The 19,711-nt window shown below is 48.0% G+C and overlaps 9 protein-coding genes across 9 annotated transcripts; 4 read left to right on the forward strand and 5 right to left on the reverse strand.

Annotated features, from left to right (window-relative positions):
* Positions 1-250: 250 nt before the first annotated feature.
* On the reverse strand, positions 251-570 carry V1508DRAFT_347536 (60S ribosomal protein eL29; the record flags this gene model as incomplete). Its single annotated transcript, XM_066936696.1, has 3 exons — positions 251-318; positions 374-449; positions 517-570. The coding sequence occupies 3 exons, from the start codon at positions 568-570 to the stop codon at positions 251-253; spliced, it is 198 nt and encodes a 65-aa protein (XP_066798752.1).
* A 781-nt stretch (positions 571-1,351) lies between these two features.
* On the forward strand, positions 1,352-1,950 carry V1508DRAFT_401671 (Rdx family-domain-containing protein; the record flags this gene model as incomplete). Its single annotated transcript, XM_066938433.1, has 3 exons — positions 1,352-1,428; positions 1,498-1,652; positions 1,718-1,950. 3 exons carry the CDS (start codon positions 1,352-1,354, stop codon positions 1,948-1,950), a joined length of 465 nt encoding a protein of 154 aa, XP_066798753.1.
* Positions 1,951-3,743: 1,793 nt separating this feature from the next.
* Positions 3,744-4,993, reverse strand: V1508DRAFT_394573 (Metallo-dependent phosphatase-like protein; the record flags this gene model as incomplete). The annotated part of the gene is made up of 5 exons (XM_066938010.1): positions 3,744-3,830; positions 3,888-4,351; positions 4,415-4,645; positions 4,750-4,756; positions 4,814-4,993. 5 exons carry the CDS (start codon positions 4,991-4,993, stop codon positions 3,744-3,746), a joined length of 969 nt encoding a protein of 322 aa, XP_066798754.1.
* Positions 4,994-5,253: 260 nt separating this feature from the next.
* On the forward strand, positions 5,254-5,761 carry V1508DRAFT_408602 (uncharacterized protein). The gene has a single exon (XM_066939027.1). It carries the CDS (start codon positions 5,290-5,292, stop codon positions 5,539-5,541), a length of 252 nt encoding a protein of 83 aa, XP_066798755.1. The 5' UTR covers positions 5,254-5,289; the 3' UTR covers positions 5,542-5,761.
* V1508DRAFT_98878 (uncharacterized protein) lies at positions 5,654-7,667 on the reverse strand. The gene is made up of 2 exons (XM_066943137.1): positions 7,399-7,667; positions 5,654-7,292 (listed from the first exon to the last, which is right to left on the reverse strand). Exons 1-2 carry the CDS (start codon positions 7,522-7,524, stop codon positions 5,766-5,768), a joined length of 1,653 nt encoding a protein of 550 aa, XP_066798756.1. The 5' UTR covers positions 7,525-7,667; the 3' UTR covers positions 5,654-5,765.
* Positions 7,668-8,086: 419 nt separating this feature from the next.
* V1508DRAFT_98862 (uncharacterized protein) lies at positions 8,087-11,369 on the forward strand. The gene is made up of 3 exons (XM_066943136.1): positions 8,087-8,203; positions 8,271-9,671; positions 9,729-11,369. The coding sequence occupies exons 1-3, from the start codon at positions 8,186-8,188 to the stop codon at positions 11,001-11,003; spliced, it is 2,694 nt and encodes an 897-aa protein (XP_066798757.1). The 5' UTR covers positions 8,087-8,185; the 3' UTR covers positions 11,004-11,369.
* Positions 11,370-11,735: 366 nt separating this feature from the next.
* Positions 11,736-13,505, reverse strand: V1508DRAFT_347705 (uncharacterized protein; the record flags this gene model as incomplete). Its single annotated transcript, XM_066936703.1, has 2 exons — positions 11,736-13,300; positions 13,358-13,505. 2 exons carry the CDS (start codon positions 13,503-13,505, stop codon positions 11,736-11,738), a joined length of 1,713 nt encoding a protein of 570 aa, XP_066798758.1.
* Positions 13,506-14,459: 954 nt separating this feature from the next.
* V1508DRAFT_401676 (nucleotide-diphospho-sugar transferase) lies at positions 14,460-15,907 on the reverse strand (the record flags this gene model as incomplete). Its single annotated transcript, XM_066938434.1, has 2 exons — positions 14,460-14,522; positions 14,549-15,907. 2 exons carry the CDS (start codon positions 15,905-15,907, stop codon positions 14,460-14,462), a joined length of 1,422 nt encoding a protein of 473 aa, XP_066798759.1.
* A 700-nt stretch (positions 15,908-16,607) lies between these two features.
* V1508DRAFT_379450 (glycoside hydrolase) lies at positions 16,608-19,462 on the forward strand. Its single transcript, XM_066937659.1, has 3 exons — positions 16,608-16,743; positions 16,802-17,801; positions 17,851-19,462. The coding sequence occupies exons 2-3, from the start codon at positions 16,874-16,876 to the stop codon at positions 19,395-19,397; spliced, it is 2,475 nt and encodes an 824-aa protein (XP_066798760.1). The 5' UTR covers positions 16,608-16,743; positions 16,802-16,873; the 3' UTR covers positions 19,398-19,462.
* Positions 19,463-19,711: the final 249 nt, after the last annotated feature.

Raw genomic sequence — 19,711 nt, forward strand, 5'->3', positions numbered from 1 at the left:
AATCAATATGTAAAGAAACCTGTCACCGGCAAGGGTAACAACCACGTAAGTTCCCGCCGATGACAAATGTGCTTTCAATTTAGTTGCAAAGTCTGTCTTTGAGACACAGAACCAGTCAAGCATGTAGACAGTAAAGGATCACTAGGTTCTGATCCGAATAGTTTGAATTTTGTACAAATTATATGCTATGCACACATAACAACCTTTCCCAAACTCTTTTTGTTCCGTATCTATATGACAACCATCCCAATTAAGCTGACTCACGAAGGCCCTCCTTGAACTCCTTCAAAGCCTTGGCAGTTCCGTGAAGGGCATGTCCTGCGGATGGTCACTATCATGTACAAACGCGCACCGGAATAAAGGTATAACTTACTGTGGTTTCTTCGGAACTTAGGGTCAACACCCTTGAGGGACGGATATCTCGAAGTCTTTGGCTTCTTGATACCATTCTAATCAAACCATCATTAGCGCTCTCGTCCATCTTATGATAAATTCGCGACAATATATGTGACATACGCGGTGAGCCTTCTTGTTCTGATTGTGATTTGTGTGGTTCTTAGACTTAGACATAGTGAAATATTATATCCTGGAGTCATTCATTGCGATTATTGTATGCGAAAATGTCAGTAATCATGCGCACCGGGAAACTCATAAGCAACCTTGGAATTTTCATCTTAGAGAGGACACTTGGCGGGCGGTAGTAACTACGGTACTGGTGCGGACTGGTGAAGTTCATCCTCTGTAATCTCCAGATCGTCGGCGTTTGTCATACAACTTCCAATCGACAATAGCAATGCAATAGTATCCAAGCCGTTCAGGTGGCACCATCTTCGTCCAGTTGACATCATGCCCTCTACAGAAAGTCCGAGGTTGCCCATGGTGTATCGCCGGATTCGCACTGACATCTCCGTATAAATATCGCAAATAAGAGTTAGCGAACGCTCATACCAGCCAGATAAAATATTCTCGAAATCACTCATACCTTTTGTAAAACACGAAAGGTGTCGTTAGATTGTCTAGCCGAAGGTTACGATGACCTACTCTTTCGTGATCATCACCATTATGTGCCAGTATGCAATTGGGACAGGGTGATTTCCCACGTAGGACCGTGACTGCGAAGTCAATTGTAGGGTTACGCCCTATATTATCATTGCAGTAAATGCACAATTACGTTCAAGATTTAGATCACGTGCGTCCAAATCGGAAGTGCCACAAGGCTAAGTTTCACGGTGAGTATGTACTATCATAGCCGTCATCACCATAGCCGTCAACTTCAACTCCATCATATTCCCACGGTTGTCATAGAAAGACTCATTTTTCGCAATACAGTCGAGGACCTATGCCAGAACCCATGCCCCCAACCATCCACTACCCGCATATATCTATCGAATTCTGCACGGCATGTAAATGGAATCTTCGTGCAGCATGGCAAGTCTCGACGTTTTTCAGATATTCCTCACTTGATTGACGTGTCGAGTGCTGACAAATGAATAATAGGTATGCTCAGGAGCTGTTATCCACGTTTTCGACGGAGTTGGGTGAAGTTTCAATGATTCCTTCTAGCGGCGGGACATTTGTAGTGCGACTAACGGAAAATGCGGAATCAGAGGAAGTCATTATCTGGAATCGCAAAGACAACAATGGATTTCCAGGTGTGTTGATATCTGAAGTATACTTGGTGGCTTGCGCTGGATCTAATTAGTAACACTTTATATAGACTCGAAAGATCTTAAAAGATTGATCCGCGACGTATTATTTCCGATGCGTGATTTAGGTCATGTTGACCGGCATGCAAAGAAAGATACGTCAGTAGAGATGGCTCCTGCAACGCACAATGACGTAGGGACCAATGCAACAAAAGAGCAGTTGGTAAAAGCTGCCGTGGCGACGACAGAGGACTTAATCTCGGATGACGGCGGTGATGTTTGCAATGACTGCAATATGCCGTAAAAGTATTGGCATCGGATACCTATTCTTTGTGAAGTCGTTGCGCAATACAAGCTTTGAGCCAATCTAACACAATTGTGAACGGTCACTTGTATGCCTACTCTAAGTCACGGTGCATACAACTAATTCCCGAAGCCAACAGCCTAAATGGTTGATGGAAAAATTCGCAACCTTACAGCTAACGAAGTTCGCAGCTGCCCCACAATATGAGCCGCACGGATAACGTGACGAACTGAGAAAGCACTCGAGCCGCAGACGGCGACGTATCGGATGCGCCACTCTTAATTATATTAATAAGGTGTGTGTATTATGTGCTGGTTTCCCTTCCACAGGGACTGCCAGCTATGATGGATGCATGGCGACAACGAGGCGATCCGGTAATGAATAGGCTATATTAATGTTATAGATAACAGCAGTTGCATATATGACGTCGGTTCGTAATCGGCGTGACTTGATGTGCGACTGCAAGAATCTAGTAGTACCGGAGCGGGCGAGTCGGGTTGCAAGGCAGAGATTTTGCTCCGCGATTGTTTCATCTACACTTCGAAACGATAAAGTATTTAGAAAACATACTAATGGGAAGTGTCTCTGATTCTTGCTGCAGCGCATGTGAATGCTAGGGGGGAATTCCAGAATGCATTTAGCAAGAGGAAGTGGGCAATCACCCTGCTTACAATGATAATGAAGAGCAGTTTCCAGCGCATCAGGCACTCTGTAACATCCCCTGATAATGACATAATGATTTGACTGTAGCCGAGCTTGTCAATCTTCATTCCGTAGAATTCCGACAGGTGTGCAGGTCGTATAGCGGCTTGGATTGTTGGTATACGGCTGTCATATGTGCGGCCTGTGTTTGACATTGTTGTTGAAAATTCCTCCTATCGTTTTTGCACCGGACAGAAGTGTTCTAGAGCTGAACTAGAGAATAGCAGATGCACTGTAGTCCACTCCGCACTAGAACGCATTACACATCCATATTATGCCATTCCATAACATAATATTTTTACACCTCATCAAACAAGGTGACCTCTCCATTTTATTGCCAAGCCACGCCGGTAGATCCGGGTTTGGTGGCCATCTAATACAAGTGGTAGCCAACAATCTTTCAAAAACAAATCGAGTTCATTCTTTCCAAGTCATTCATTCGCTCATATTAAAGTTGCGTGGACAACAGAATACGACATACAAACATGTTGTCGCTAACAATTATTCCCCACCTTCAACAACTTCAACGGCAATATAGTGTTTCAGCATTAAGCACTCTAAACTCAAGCTCTTGTACCTTTTTCCACGAATTAATTGCACAAATACAACCTAGCAAACGGCCAAAGGAAAGGGAAGCTGAGGACACGAATGAGGAGCGGAAAAATTTGGGACAAAGCACACAACAAACAATCACAATGCAAACCGATTTAGAGACACACAACTACAAACGAGAAATTTATATAATACGAAAACAAATAAATGAAAAAGGCATAAACTCATAGCAAGTAAACAGGTGAGAGAAAAAAAAGCACGCGGCGACAAAAACGACAATTATATACAAGCCAGCAAACGCACAAACGTAAAACACAAATAGAAACAAAACAATACTGAACAAACTGGGAGACGGACAAGTATATAGAAGTTTCCTAACCAATAGGAAGAGGAATAGATGGGGAAATATGCACTAAAAGATTCGAAGTCCTCCATATTTTACAAAGTGCAGGTGTGCCCGCCAAAGCAACCGTAGTACAAGAACCCCCTTGCATGATAGACGGCTGAAGAGGGAATGACAGCAAGATTGATGCTGCTGGTTATTTTGGAGCTTTCTTCTGCTTTCGAGGCGTCGATCCCATTCCCGCATACCCGTACTTTGGTTTCTTTTCGGCTGGCTTCAAAATCTGATTAACTTATTAGTATCTGGGCTTATTTGATCCCACTTTGGTCATTGTACACACCTGGAAGGAGCATAATAAGCTTTCGTCCACACTCATCATGGCACCCGCGTTGTCAAACTCTCCACAATAATTGGGTGCCGAAAACAATGTCACGAGCTGACGTTTTGAAAAGAACTCGTAGCCGTCCTCGACAACCTGGTGAGCTCTGCAAATCAGATCCATATCATGCTTCTGCAAAAATCGGGACACGACATCGGGTCCAAATGTGAACGAGACACCGCGATCGTTTTCGTTCCATCCTGTTATGTCTTTATCTGGATCTGACCAGAGGAGATCACACAGCAGGCCAGAGTCGGGAATGTCGGTTGGCCGCATGATTCGTCTGATCTGCTCCATGTTGTTGAGATCGGGGGAGAGACCGCCGTGCATGGTGAAAATTTTCTCGTCGATGATAGCGGCGATGGGTAGACAGTTGAAGCAATCGGTGAATGTCTTCCATAGCTTGATGTTGTATCGACGCTTGCCTACGCGCGACAAGGCGTTAGTAGGAGGAAACAAAATAAACTAGGTACAAACGTTTTACGTACATTCATCGTAGAAGCCGTAGATACGATTGATGGACGCGCACTCGTGGTTTCCACGGAGAATGAAGAAGTTTTCCGGATATTTGATCTTGTATGCCAAGAGCAGACATATGGTTTCCAAGGACTGCTTTCCTCTGTCGACGTAGTCACCCAGGAACAGGTAGTTCGCCTCCGGCGGGAACCCACCGTATTCGAACAATCTCAGAAGATCATAGTACTGACCATGGATATCGCCTGTTGATGGATGTTAGTATGTACTTTCAGATGACGGGAGCACTGTGGATGCCGGAAGGCGCGGGTGCACATTAGGAAGAAATGGGAAGCTTCGTCACACATACCGCAAATCTAGAGAACAGACAGTTAGCAATCGGATCAGTAGAGGTCAAAGTGGTGACAACATACCTTGATGGGAGCCTCGAGCTCTAGTAGGATCGGCTGCTGGATGAATATTTCACGGGCTTTTGTGCACAGGTACCTGATTTCGTTTTCTAGAAGCTGGACATGGTTGCCGGGTCTGCTGCCTCGCACTTCAAGTAACCGGTCGACGATGGAATCGAGATCAATTTCAGCGGAGTCAGTCATTTAGACGGTAGCGAGCGACAGGGGGGAGGGCGAGCGACAGGGGGGAGGGCGAGCAGCAGAGGCGAGAGCGGAAATGCGCTTGACGAGGTCGACGGGCAGACTGTGGCGGGGAGAGAGGGCGAACTGAGGACGGGAGACGGACGGAAGTGTTATGGCGAATGAGCCAGAATGGCACTGGGCAACGTATGCCCTAACCTTGAAAGGTGTGTCACTCCTGGCCAATGCCTCACAACCAGTTTCCTAACCCTCCACTTGTTTGCTGCCCGACCACTGTGCATCCTCAATCTCAGCACTTGATGATGCTGTTTGAGTCTTTGCGGTCATGTGCCTATAACAATCCGCAACGTCGAGCAAGAGCCTGTGCAGCGGCAGTGATTTTCTTGAGACTGGGCGTGGGAACCCTTCATCAAGTAACACAACGGCTCGCAAAGGCTCGACCCCTCATAGTAATTGCATTATTGTATATTATATGTATGCAATTTAAATACAACCTTCTGCTTCAGATACGCCGCTATACGTCTATACCGCTTATCTTGTCAGCTAATTAGTGAGTCTAATGTGGACATTAATTAACGCGTACTACCAGCAAGCGATCCCCGAATTATTTTCGGGTTACGGGGCGGTGCTTAGTCCGACCACTACTTCGGCTGTAGAAAGCGTCAACCACAAGACATAATTGTAATAGATATGTGTTCAACCAATACGTTTACTGCATTTTTATCGGTTCTCAAACAGATTTAGAACTCCTCCAACATAACATCGGCAGGCATAATCATTTCGCTGAGCGCTTCATATCCCTTATAACCTTTTCCAACCGCCGCCGCTCTTCAAACTCGGCCCTCATAACTGCGGCATGATCGCTCTTCATCTCCGCGACCAGCTTCCGAAACTCCTTGCGCAAAATACCTATTGTCCCGCTCTCTGACTGACTGCCAGATGCGTTCGGGTCGATATTCTCTGTGTTGCTATTATTATTCGTGTGGCTCGCGAGCACTTTCACTCTGTTATCCAGGACCTTTGCTTCGAGCCTCTGGTTTTTGTCGCGCAGGGACGCGATTTCTCGTTCGAGCTGCAGTCGCTCGTTTTCATACTCAACTGATCTGCTCATGAGATTTTCGTACCTTGAGGCTAAACCGTGCAATTCCTTTTGAAGAATATCAATCTTCTTATGGGGATCATCCTGGCCATTAACACCACTGCCAGGCAGATGTTCCGTAGATATCGCCGCGGCGGCCAGCACCGACTTAACAGGTGATGACGGTACTGAATTACGATTGGATTTCTTCGTGTCCATTTCCGCAAGGCGCTCATTCAAGGATGCATTCTGCATTAGAATCGTGTCAAACTCTGCTCCGTGTTGCATAGCTTGGGCGGCTATATCATTCTCTAGCTGCGCAATCCTTTGCTGTAACTCGCTGTTGTCGGCTTGCAGTTGCTCAACTAAGGCTGGCGACGCAGACCCTGGGTCCTGTGGCGGGAAGGGCGTGAGTTGTCGCTGGACTTGTTGGAGCTCCCCGGCGTGTTTCTTGTCCTTTTCCGTGTGAAGAGCAAGTTGAGTTTCCAGTTCCGACTGTGTCTGTAGCAATCTCGCTTGCACATCCTCTAGCTCACGACGAATCTCATTCTGCTGATCACTCTGCTTGGCAGAGATATCCAGCACGGACGCTTCCAACTCCGTAACGGCTTGCTGCAAACTCTCCTTCTCCATGCGTTCGGATTCGACAGCCTGCTGCAATATTTTGCCCTCATTCTTTGCCAGGTTGAGGGCGGATGTGATTGAGGAGACGATGTTGTTATGCTCTTCCAGGGTCACCGCTCCGGACAAATACGTCGTCGTGCTCTCTGCCTCACGTCGCGATATTGCTGCTTTGAGGAGCTTGTTCATTTGATTCTGCGTCACACCTGCGAATGAGCTGGCATCCATTGTCAACTCCGATGTATCCGAAAACAGTAACGAATCGATATCGAACAGTAATTCACCCGGTGGTGTGTGTATGGAATCCAGTGAATCCGAGAACTCTAGAATCGAAGAGACAGGAAACACATACGACTCGGCCACAAATTGCAAAAGTGATATGTAATGGTCAAGAAGCGTTGATTGTGATGCGATGAGCTGGTTCTGAATCCGGTTAATCTCGCTCTGCTCAACGAACTGTGTGGGTGGGGCCGCAGTTGAGTCATTGGCGGCGGCGGACGTGGAAGGTAGTTTATTGAGCGATCTTACTGCAGTGTCTAGTAGGGATTGTAGAGAATACTGCCTGTTGAGTGATTCGAGGTATGCTGACAGTCGCAACGTTTCCTAGTTCGCGTTAGTTGGCTATTGAATTATATCCGTACATCAAGCTCGCCAAATCTGACTAACACGTAAAATGATGCAGTGTCAATGTCAACAAATGTTACCATACCTCTCTGACCTGTCCAATGTCTTGTAGCACAGTCGCACGATTAAGGGTGCTATCAAACCAATTTCCTCCAACTAGACCATCGAGAACAGCATCTCGTAAGTAAGCCAGAAGTGCGGACTGCTGCATTCTCGGATAAAAGACGAAGTGAAACGGCGAGAATATATATGTGCTAATATTCAGTAGAATAGGGCCATGTCGCGGGCGCAAGAGCCGAGTGGACAGCACTCATAACATACGGTAAACAAAGCAGGTTGGTGTGTAGTGGTGCAGACGCGTATAACATGTGGAAGCCGCTGCGGCTGATGTGTGCTGTGCGTAGGGTTGGGGTATAACTTAGACCTGACCTGGTCTAAATGCACAAACGGCGGTGCATATGAGCTATGTTTACCAGGTCACGAGCAGCAATTGACGCGACCTTGCGGGGGCACTAGTATTATAGCGAAATTAGTAAATACAGATAAATGATAGTAGAAGTGCAATATGGCAAGCACGCGCAGCCTCGCGCTCTCCTGAGCAGGATTTTTTGCGTGGAGGACAAGATCTTTGTGCTGAATGCGCGTAGCTGGGAGCCCCTTTTGCAGTGACCCATCCCTTGTGCCCTGAAAACCGCGTGCGAGAATACCCCTCGCCTTCATTTCTCGTATTATTGTGGTCCATCTCCTAACTCCACAACCACCAGCCACCGCAACGTACTGTCATCTTTGCTTCTTCAGATTTCTCTCTCCTCTGCGTGTGAACGTACTCCTTCACGCCGTTGTGCTGCTATCCGGGCCGTCTGCCAGCGGCAATGATGACTTCCGCCACGGTAGGAAATAACTTGCGTGCGGCTACTGCTGCCACTCCATGCCTGCTCCTCACTAATCGTTTTGCAGGTTCCCCCATTGCTGCTAAGCAGTCCGGCTCAGGACGATCACGGTTCTCGTGGAAGCTCCCTCAACCATGCCTTCCGTCTGGGCGCGGCCGCGCCTGCAACTTCGCCGCTCATCATGTCCGAAACTAATCCATTTTTCATACCGCGATCATTCCCATTGGAGCACTCCGTTTCCGCACCTGGGCAGAGGTCTTCAGCTACTACGTATGCTCCAGAGCTGTCTTCGACCAAGTCCACTTCGTCCACCGCTTCGTCTTCGTCCACGGTCTCGTCATCCGCACCACCCACCCCCTCAACTCTCCTCTCTAACAGACCACCTCTCACCGGCGCATCTCTCTTCCAGATCTCTCTCACGCTCATCTCGCGCCTGGCCTCCGTCCATGGCCTCGCAGTCTACCTTGCGCATGCGCGAATCCCCTCACCAACAGACACTTCATCTATGCTCTTTTCTGCATCATATTTCGACACCGCAACGACACCCGATGCCTCGTCGGCCAGCGAGCTACAGCTCGCGGCGTTCCCCGTGGCCAGAACGATATCTAACGACATCGACCCCGTCACGCAGCTATGGCGATTCTTGAGACAAGGCACGTCCCTTTGCGTGCTCTTCAACGCGCTTAATCGCATTATCGTACCTGATAACGGGGTTGAAAACATCATAATCTCTGATCTCATCGTGCCCGACCCAGAGGTCTTCGCGCCATCACAGCAGGATCTCAAAACATGCAAGCGCGGCGTATACGAGTTTGTCAACGCGTGCAAATCGCGCTTGAGATTCGCGGACGACGACTTGTTCACTGTGACGAACGTGTTTTCGGACGACACGACTCACCTACTCCAGGTCACGCGTACTGTCAATCTAGTTCTAGACATCTTGGAATCGCGTCGACGGATGCTAGGCGATAGCGAGTACATGGACGCCTTCGAAGAAGAAATCGTTTCGAAAACCGACGGCGCGACGTCCGCGCCTGGCGATCTCCGCTCCAAAGTTATGCAAGAACTGCTGCAGACAGAGCGGAAATACGTACAGGATCTTGAGTTGCTGCAGGGATACATGAAACAGCTCCAGATCCAAGAGATTGTTTCGGCAGACACTATTCATTTCTTATTCCCAAACCTCAATACACTTGTTGATTGTCAACGCAAGTTTTTGGTCGGGATTGAGACCAACGCGCGATTGCCGCTTGGCGCGCAACGGTTGGGCGCGTTCTTTCTGAGCATGGAGTCCCCGTTTGCAGTATATGAGACGTACGCATCGCAGCAGAAACAGGCATCTGATATCGCCATTCAAGAGGCGCCTAAGCTTGCAAAGTTGAAGGATGTGATTGAGCCTACGTACGAATTGCCATCAATCTTGATTAAGCCTATCCAGAGGATTTGCAAGTATCCGTTGCTCTTGAAGGTATTATTAATCTCGAGTTGAGTTATGTTTGAACAGGCTATTAATGTAACGAAATAGGAACTGTTGAAGTACACTCCCGAGGAGGATGAATATTACTCTGAATTACTGGAAGGCTTCCACGCTATGAAACGTGTCGCCAATCGTGTGAACGAAACTCAGCGGCAAACCGAGAATAAGCAGGTTGCTCTGTCCCTCTGCGTACGGATCGACGATTGGAAGGGCCATAAGATGGAGCATTTTGGAGATCTATTGTATGACGGGCTGTTTCAGTGCGTTGAAGACGACAAGGAATATCACTACTACCTATTTGAGACTATACTTTTGTTCTGCAAGGAAGACACTGCGCCTTCTGCATTGCATGTTGGTGGCCGCAGCTCGAGTAATGGCTCGTCGAATGTTAATAGCGGGGGTAGTGGACTTGGAAGCGGAAGCGGTATAGGCACGTCTTCTCTCAGCACAATCACTTTAGCAACGTCGGGTGGGATTGCCACGACGAAGAAGAAAAAACATATTCTGCAGTCATCCGTTGGCAAGAAGTCCTCGTTTTCATCATTTAGTTCAAGTCATGCAGCTGGCGGTGGTGGGTCATTAACGTTTGAGGGCCGGTTATACGTCGAGAACATAATTGATGTTGGCACCACGACGACAAAAGCCTCTCCAGGCGATCCGATCTTCCACAACGGCTACATTATCACGATCTACTGGAAACTTGACTCTTCGAGCGAGGTCAAGCAATACTCCATCCGGTTCCGCAGCGAAGAGACTCTGCGCCATTGGGAAGCTGCAATACGTCGCTTAATCGCGTCCCGTCGGCGACTACAAGACCCCACCCCCGCTCCCTCACATTTCACGCCATACCACGGTCACAACGGGTCGTCTGCATCGTCATTCATATTATCGCAAGTGCACCTGCAATTCCCATCGCACAAAGTGCCACGGCCAAAGTCGTCATCGTCGTCCTCCAGTGCATCAATGCCGCAGCTCCTCCACCGTGTCCCATCAGGCAAGGCCCAGCCACACTCTCGCCCGCAACCAAACTCCATCAAGCTCAAGCTCTCGTTCCAGAACGACTCGTACCTGGTGCTCTTAACGACGCCGGCAAGTTTCAAGGACGTCGTAAGTAAAATCGAGAAAAAACTACGCATATGCAATGCCTCGGCTTTCAACGATATCGTGGCGCGTAATCGCGCGAGTGGGATTAATGGGCTTGGATACCGTCTTAAATACCGGGATGAAGACGGCGATTTGGTCGTTTTGGAAGATGAAGACGACTGGGAGGTTGCGATCGATAGCCGACAAGACGAAGGTGTTGTGGAAGTTTGGGTCGTCTAAGAATGCGCGCGTGAGATTCCTTGGTTTACATTTACTTGCTTCGGATGAATTCTGCTTATGTCATGGGTGGAATCTAAAATTGGGTCACGGACTGGTTATAAAATATGGGATTGATGGACTAGTTTGACTTCGCATATTGGGTATTCATGGGTATTCGGTCGGAAACTTTGGAGTTTGCTTTTTTTGTTTTACTTCCCTTTCTTTTTATTGCATAGAGATGATTACGATTTTTTAAGTTGAATATTTGGAGATCGTGAATTCGTCGAGCTGTTTGGATTGGATTTTGAAATTCGTTTTACTTTTGAACTCTCATGTAGAGGAATAAGTACACGTTTTGAGTATAACTTTTGCACACGAAATAGCATAGTTATGTGTTGGTGATTGACACATCGTGATTAATAAAAATACATATAGCGAAAAACGAAAGCTACCAGGAATTATAGAAAAAGAATGGTGCACTAAACATACAAAATATATAAGATCTAGAATAATACAAACATATCCATAACCACTCATTTACTAAAATTATATACACATAAAGACTCCGTTACGTGCGCGGACTAGTCATAACAGCATACATAAGCAAATACGTAGAGAATCGAACAGATCGAAAATGCTTAACTCGATAAAAAGGCTGTAAAGTCAAAAAAAAATTACGAAATGCGGACCAAAACTACATCAAAGATTGAAAACACTATCTATATACCAATATCAGATTCCGTTACCACATCGTCAAGTGACTTCAGATAATTTTGCAAGTCTTCTCTCCCACGTATGCTTATTGTTGGATATCTGATCTGCTGCGTATCGCAATTCTGGCACCACGAGTCGAACGGCCTCGAACAACGGTCCCGCGAACGCGTTTATGAAGAACAACTGTGACTTTGCAAGAGCTGCCATTTCTTTCTCATCCTGCGACAGCATTTTTGTCGGCCGTCTCGTTGAACTGTCGGATTGTGTTGGAGTAGGGGTTTTCATGCCGAGGCGTTCCTCCAAATCGGACATCTTTTGGAATTCATGCGTGAGCGCAGTACCCCAGTGCGTCGAAATATCGAGCCGTCTCGCAACGTTACTGATATCCGCACATTTGATCAGCGTAGAACACAACAGCCTTTTCCTCCGTACGTTCTCCGTCTCATCATCAGTAACCAAAACTGCGCCATCAAGGAGTATACCGTCCAACTTTCGCATATAATCGAAGTGCAGCGCCATATCAGTCGCCAGCACCGCGTCGACTATCAGATCTTTAATGTTCTTTTCCTGCATGATGGGCCAGTGGCGAGCGAGGATCTGGTTGAATGCGGCGCAGTGGAAGGATTCGAGGACGCTGCGATCATTGTACAGACGTGCGAGCGGTGAGCGTGATGCGATGAGGAACGCGTTCGTCACACCCGGGTGGCCTACGTCGTGGCCAATTGCTGTGACGAGGAGCACGAGCGCGTCGACGGGGTCGAGAATTCGTGCCAGGGAAGAGGCGGCGACGACGCCTTCGTGTTGTGGAGGTGTGGATCTTGTATATGGTGGCAGCACTTGCATTGAGAGCAGGAATGAGAATGTGGCCTGCAGGACGTCAACGACGTGTCGGAAGTTGTGATATGGATTTCGTGATTGGTATGACGCTCTGAGGACGGAGATAAAGTGTTGTAAATCATCTGGCGAAAGGATTAAATGCTGCACTTCAGGCATTGTGAAGGAGTGCTGGAATATGTAATATGCGCACTGCGTGAGCTCGTCATCGGTAAGTTTATTTGCAGGAAAATCCCAGTTGCCGATGATGGACTGTAAATAAGCCGCGCGCTCTTGTGCTAGTAACAGCGGGGTCACAACAAGTGGATCTGCGGAGGATGTCTGATCAAAAAACATCACATGGAACAACGACTCAATCAGCCGCTCCTCGTCAGGTCCGATAGAGGTGCTCATGGATCCGCATATCCAGCCTGCCTTGTAAGTGCCATGGGGCAGTATCCGGCATGTATCACGATAGAGTTGGACCAAGATGCCTCTTATTCGCGGTTCCTGCATAATTCGATGTATGACGTCGATTGCGCCAAGTTCGACATAGCTTGCCATTTCTGCTTCTTCGTCGTCGACGAGAGCAACGGGGAAGAGACGTTTCGGCAGGGAGGATGATTTACTGCGGATCCGTTGCAGCAAGGTGGGACCATGCAAAGCATCCTTGGGATCGTGCTTGAGCGCTGGATTGCGGGAAGGCATGTCAATGAAAAGTACTACCTGCGTTGCCGGGTCAATGGTCGCCAGATGCTCAAGACAGGCCGCTGCCGATGAGTGGGACGTGGCTGTAAATGCGCGTGAGTCTTGCGAGAAGGAGCAGAACTGGGTACACGCGAACATACCTTGCTTGAATACCGACACAATTTGAGTCAGGTTATGGGCGACGAGAGTGTGCTCGCGGGCAATAGCCGACATAAGCACATCGGCTGTCAGCGAGGCCGGGGAGCGCACACGGTAGTCGAGGTAGCATGCGTGGTAGACCGCCGGCATTTCGGACAGTGACAGACAGACGCACTGCAGCCAACGATATGCTGGCGGCCTGTGGAAGAAACGGGTGTGGCAGGCGAGATAAGTTATATATAATATTATATATCAAATACTGAATATAATGTCGGGCGCATCAAATTTTGGCGCAGTAGCGTGTGGAGCCGTACGGCCAGGGTTGTCGATGGTCGCCAGAATCGAGGTAGTATGCAGCTAAAGAAGGTAAATGAAAGACTGAAGGAAGTTGTCACAGGGCCGGCAATAGCTTCCGCAACCCTAACCGCGCCGGACTTTGTCCCAGTGAAGAAACTTTAAAGTCGAGTTAATCCGAGACCAAAGTCAGGGCGTCGCCACCGCAGAGACAAAAAGGTCAACGTCAACATAAGATAATATATATACCCCTAATGATATGAATGTAGCAATCATCGCACCATAAAAGGTTCAGTAGGCACCACAGCTAGGGCAGTACTCACTGCCGCGTTTCTCTTCGACTTTAGCCTGAATGCGGGCCACACCATTGGCGCGATGGAAAAAGCGTTTGCACACGGCATCTACCCCGAGTAATAGTCGGCTCAATGTCTGCAACTACTTGGGTTCGGCCATTAACAGATGACTCTGCCAGATCACAGATGTGATTAGAACACTGTCGTTTATGCCATCTTTTTCAGCATTTCTTTTATTCCTCGCGGCCCATATACAGCACAGAGGCTACGTCAACAGCCGACCGGTGCACCATCCGGATATCACTGCATGTAACACAAATAACAACGTGATCAGAGGACGCCCGGCGAATCAATCCAAATTTTCCTACCCATACGTACTATAGTTTTCGTCTCCACCCTCTTCATTTTATAATACATTGTGCGCATTTCACATACGACCTAAGCCTCCACAAGAGTCACTTCGCTAAATGCCTTTCCCTTGACAAACTCTAGACTCTCACCAGCCTGCGACTGGGCGTTAGCTTGATCGCTCATACCCTAACCGAACAGAAGAAACCGTCCCGGCATGAAATAGTAAATACTCACATAGCTGACCAACGGCGGAACCTCAACGCCAACAACGTCATCGCTAACAGTGGCACCAGCCGCCACAACCCATCGCTTTCCTTGCTTAAGCAGATCCGCACGCGACGTGTCGGCGTCGTCCTCACCGACCGTTCCCACTTTATTCTTCAATGGTGAGAACTCATCCTCGCGCCTCACCTCCAGGTTCGCGAATTGCGCAAAATCGAGCTGCGGGAAACAATCGAAGATAAACTGTTCCATTTTGATACCATTCGGCTTTGACGGAGAAATAGACTCGCCTGTCTCCAAGTCCACGTACGGGATTTTCTTCCTGGCAATGTGGTATGGCAGGTAATTTTCAGACCATGTGGGAATCGTGTCGAGGTACTCCACTGAATAATAGTGATTCACGATATTCGCCGCTCTGAAAGCGAGCTCCTGTTTCCCACTCTCTGAGTCCATCACGGTACGTTGCGCCATTTCCTCCGAAATTTCAGAGTACTCAATCACGGCCGGGTGTCCATCCTTCGCGACGATCAGCCCGACGTTCTCCTTCGGATGTCGCTTCGGGACCGACTTCGTGGCCACGAGAACACCACGTGACTCAGCAAAGCCGAGGAACACGGGATCAGCCATCCGCACGAGACAATTGTCGACACAGTACGCATGAACATGCTTGATCCCTCGATTCGCAAAATCAAGCAGCACTCCCTCTTGCACTAGTGCTCTGTAGATACCCCCGTTTCCGTCTGGCGCAACGGCAACCTTATCGTTGCCTTCTAACAAAATCTTTCCGTAGTTGTCAATGCACGGTAACACTCCCTGCTCGAAAAACTTAATATTGCCGGGATCAAGACCAAAGTAGCTATGTTCTTTGAAGAAAGTCTCAGTTAGAGCACGAGTGGGGCCGGATGTCATGATATACCACGGAATAATGACTTCAGTCTTTCCTGTCCTATTTTGCACGAGATTCTGCAGCGATACTATGCGCTCGGCCTGTAATTCGAAAAGGGACTTGTGCGACGGGAGACCGATGTCAAAGCATCCTTTGGGAGCCGAGAATCCCAGGCGAGTACCTTGACCACCTGCAAGCAAAACGACAGCGACGGAATTCTGGGCAATAAGCGAAATACCTATCTTTTCCCATTCCTCGATCTGCGACGGCGGTGCGGTCAAAACAGAAGCAGTGGCATCCTCGGGAAGCGGAGCAATCTCGGATTGACATGACTCGGTAGCCTGGGACAGCACAGTCTCTGCTATTCTAGAGACCCGAGCGGGATCGATTGTCGCGAGCTGAGATAGTAATAATTTCTGTGATGTTTCGTTGAGCGAGTCATAGAATGTGAAGACTTGGGATTGGCCCGCTGTCGCGTAGGTTTCTTGCAATTCTTCGAGAGACATTTAGGTGGTCGGTAAGAAAGTGTGTAAACCAGCTACTGGAACCAAATTAGTGCCGATCTCGAATACAACATTCAAATTCTCCAATCAAGGGCAAATACTCACAACTTGGCCAACTTGGCGAGAGGCGGTTGTAATTATCTAAGAAATGGCTCTATTGGAGAATGATCTATAAATACTGAGAGTAGTACGCTAGAGCCACTTTGACAAACTATCTGCACAGCCAATGTCAGCCGCACGCTGAACTGTGGCTTTGTGCCAAAGATACTGTTTTGGTAGATCTCTACCCACAGCTAGTCGATAAATTCTATCCACTTTCATCTTATTTATATAGGCGCTGCTTAAATGAGTCTAAATTTTCCTCATCTTCTATTCTAGAGGTATTCTTGAAGTCTTCTACATACATTAGTTCCACGCACTTGACAAGTTTCATTTCTTTCATACAAGCATAACCTCATCAATGTCCCCGCGTAATGTCATTCATGTCGAAGCCAAACACACCAATAATCTGCAAATCTAATAATAATAATGAGCCAAAATTTCGGTCGTTGCTCAAACGATCGATGACTTCTCCTTACAGGCTTAGGGTTTATATTGTAAAGGTATTGTGGTGATTGAATTACGGATGGGATACTTAGATCCTGGTAAGATGAATGGGAACTCTCAGCGCCCATAACAATGCCGTTACCCCCCGGAAGGTAGGTTTGAGTGGACGGGCCACGAGGCTCGATAAGTTTCTACTTATGAAAGATATGGCCAGTTCTTACACACAACATTCGTGCACACAACATTGACAAGACCATTGCAATATATGATGAGGTTATATTGTGCAATATAGAGTGCGAATCCTAAATTATAGATCAACTGCCTTACTGTCGATACTAACTGTTGTTGCAGTCAAGGATTGCTACTAAAGGACACCTCATCGATCGATTGCGACATAAGCCTTGATCCACAATTAAAGTTACAATGCTCTGGAGCAGCTTATTGCAAGTTTTGGTCTTGCTGCTAGCGCCGACGCTTGTCCGATCATTAGATGACTTTGACGAGTTCGACCTGGAAGATATACCGGACCCAACAACGCGACTGCTATTAGCTGAGCATGCTCGTGCATCTAATGCATCGCTCCAATGGGGCCCCTATCGTTCTAACTTATATCTCGGCATTCGGCCTCGTGGATTGCCGGAGACTTTTCTGTCGGGTTTGATGTGGTATAACGTGGACAACTATCAGGGCATCCAGAAGACACGGCATACATGCGAACAGGGCGACGAAATGCAAGGATATGGTTGGGATATCTACGATACCCGTGACGGTGGTCGGCAAGTAATTCACGACATTGCCCATAATATTGATTTATACACAGAGTTTGTGAAAGACGGAGGTAGTTGGGGTTTGCGTGTTCGTGGCGTGCCCAAAAGTATGGATACACGGACTGCTATTGTGTTTTATTTCGGCACAGAAGGAATCGCGCGTAGCAAGCTTTTGAATGACTTTAATTTGAAGGGGCTCATGGACGATGTTCAGTACGGAGGGTATATTGGTGGCTTAGGAAACTTCAAATTAACAGTTACTCGCGGTCCGGAATCTAATCGTGCCCCAGTGAACGATCATGCGATCGCCATCTCACGACCTGCGGAGAGAACGCATGCCCTATCGCTTGCTGTCGACGGATCCACAGTTTGGCGCGCAAGAGACTATTACATGAAGCTCATGCAGGAGTTCGTTCAGAAGTTGCAAGGCGTCTATCCTCCAGAGCAGTTACCGTCCGCGGCCCATTTGTTTAATTTGAACGACGCCCCTGATGAGGGAAACTTGCACTTTGTCCAACGCAATTTCGTTGGGAAGTTTCAGTTTGATGTGCTTTTTGAGGAGGAAGGTGGAGAGTCCATGAACTGTGAGTATGCCTGGTGCTGGGTCTGTTATAAAAGTTAACCCGTATCTAGCTGCAAAGCTCACGTCACTTCTTGATACAGCTATTACTTCCTTTGATAGTCGCTATGCAGAAGTATTTTCTCCGATCGAACCATTTGATTCGCCGGAGTACATCTCATTTGGAAAGTCCCTTCTCTCCAATCTTCTTGGCGGCATCGGCTACTTCCATGGTTCTGGTCTTGTTGATAGGTCCGACTCTGCATACGATGATGAGGAATACGAAGAGTTCTGGCTAGATCGTGGAGCGCCGAACGTTGTTGAAACCGAGCCTTCCGAGCTGTTCTCAGCTGTGCCCTCCCGACCATTCTTTCCTCGCGGGTTTTACTGGGACGAAGGATTTCACCTGGTTCCTATAATGAAGTGGGATCCGGACCTTGCATTAGAGATTATGAAAAGCTGGTTCAATCTGGCCGATGACGAAGGCTGGATCGCGCGTGAACAGATTCTCGGACAGGAAGCCCGCAGCAAGGTGCCTCATGAGTTTCAGACCCAGTTCCCGACCTATGCGAATCCTCCAACACTAGTCCTTGCAATTTCCGCTTTTGTCGACGCAGTAGAGTCTTATTCTGTTCCTGAAGCGTTTAGCGCTCCTGTCGGAGATGAGATGCCGCAGCAGTTCATCAACTTTCCCGAATCGTCGCCACGAAACGCACATCTTCATTCACCGACCCTGGCTCGCGCGGCATTGAAAGCCTTATACCCTTCGTTGCGGACCCACTTCAACTGGTTTCGTCGGACACAGTCGGCTGATATCCGATCATGGCACAATTCGGATACGCCACGACCACCTTCTTGGACGGAGGGATATAGATGGCGAGGGAGGACACCTGACCACTGTCTTACTTCCGGCCTAGACGACTACCCGCGTGCGCGGCCACCGCATCCCGCAGAAATGCATGTCGATCTGATGGCGTGGGTTGGCGCTATGGCGAGGGCGATGATCAAAGTGGGAAAGTTCACTGGCGCACCGGAGACGGAGATTACACGGTACGAAAAGATCCTCGCTGGGGTTAAGGGTAACTTGGAGGAAATGCATTGGAATGATGTGGCAGAGGCGTATTGCGATTTGGGATGGGACCCTGAGACTGAGAGCAGAGTTCACGAGTGCCATGAAGGATACCTAACGTTACTACCGTTCATGGTAGGACTGATTCCCGCGGAGAAGGTGGGCAAGGTTGTACGCGGACTGAGAGACCCAGACAGGTTGTGGTCGGAGTTCGGAATACGGAGTTTGTCGAAGCGGGATGCGGCATTTGGCCTAGGAGAGAACTACTGGCGTGGCAGCATATGGATAAACATGAACTACATGATTCTGAGCGCTTTACGGAACTATTTCCAGATTCCGGAAGTGACGGAGAAGGATCGTGATTTGATAGCAGAGACGTATAAGGCTCTAAGGGTCAATCTGGTGAGCAACGTGTATAAACAGTGGGAGGCTACAGGTTTTGCGTGGGAGCAGTACGAGCAAGAGACCGGAAATCCCAAGGGTGTTAAACACTTCCTTGGTTGGACGTCGCTAGCAACGGTCATCATGAGTATGCCAGAGGTGTTGGTATAAGACGGTAGTGTAATATATGTATAGATGTCATATTGTCACATAATATTAGTTATATTATTTAGCAAAAATGTTGTTAGTTCATAGACATGGATTACAGTTTACAGAACCCGGACACTGGAACTGGAGCGACATCCTCTCTTCCTGCTGATAACATTCCGCTCGCGGAGTTGGGTAAACTTGATGAAAGATAACATCCAGTGGAATCCAGTGATCACGAGGTCGTTGGACGTTTTGTATTTTGATGATGTACTAACTAAATAGGTAAGATATGGTCGAGTTATCATTGCGGCTTTTAGAACTTCGCAGCCACGCAC

The sequence above is a fragment of the Lipomyces doorenjongii genome, assembly GCF_038497915.1.
Source record: "Lipomyces doorenjongii strain NRRL Y-27504 unplaced genomic scaffold V1508scaffold_2, whole genome shotgun sequence".
In the NCBI taxonomy this organism is placed as follows: Eukaryota; Fungi; Ascomycota; class Lipomycetes; order Lipomycetales; family Lipomycetaceae; genus Lipomyces; species Lipomyces doorenjongii.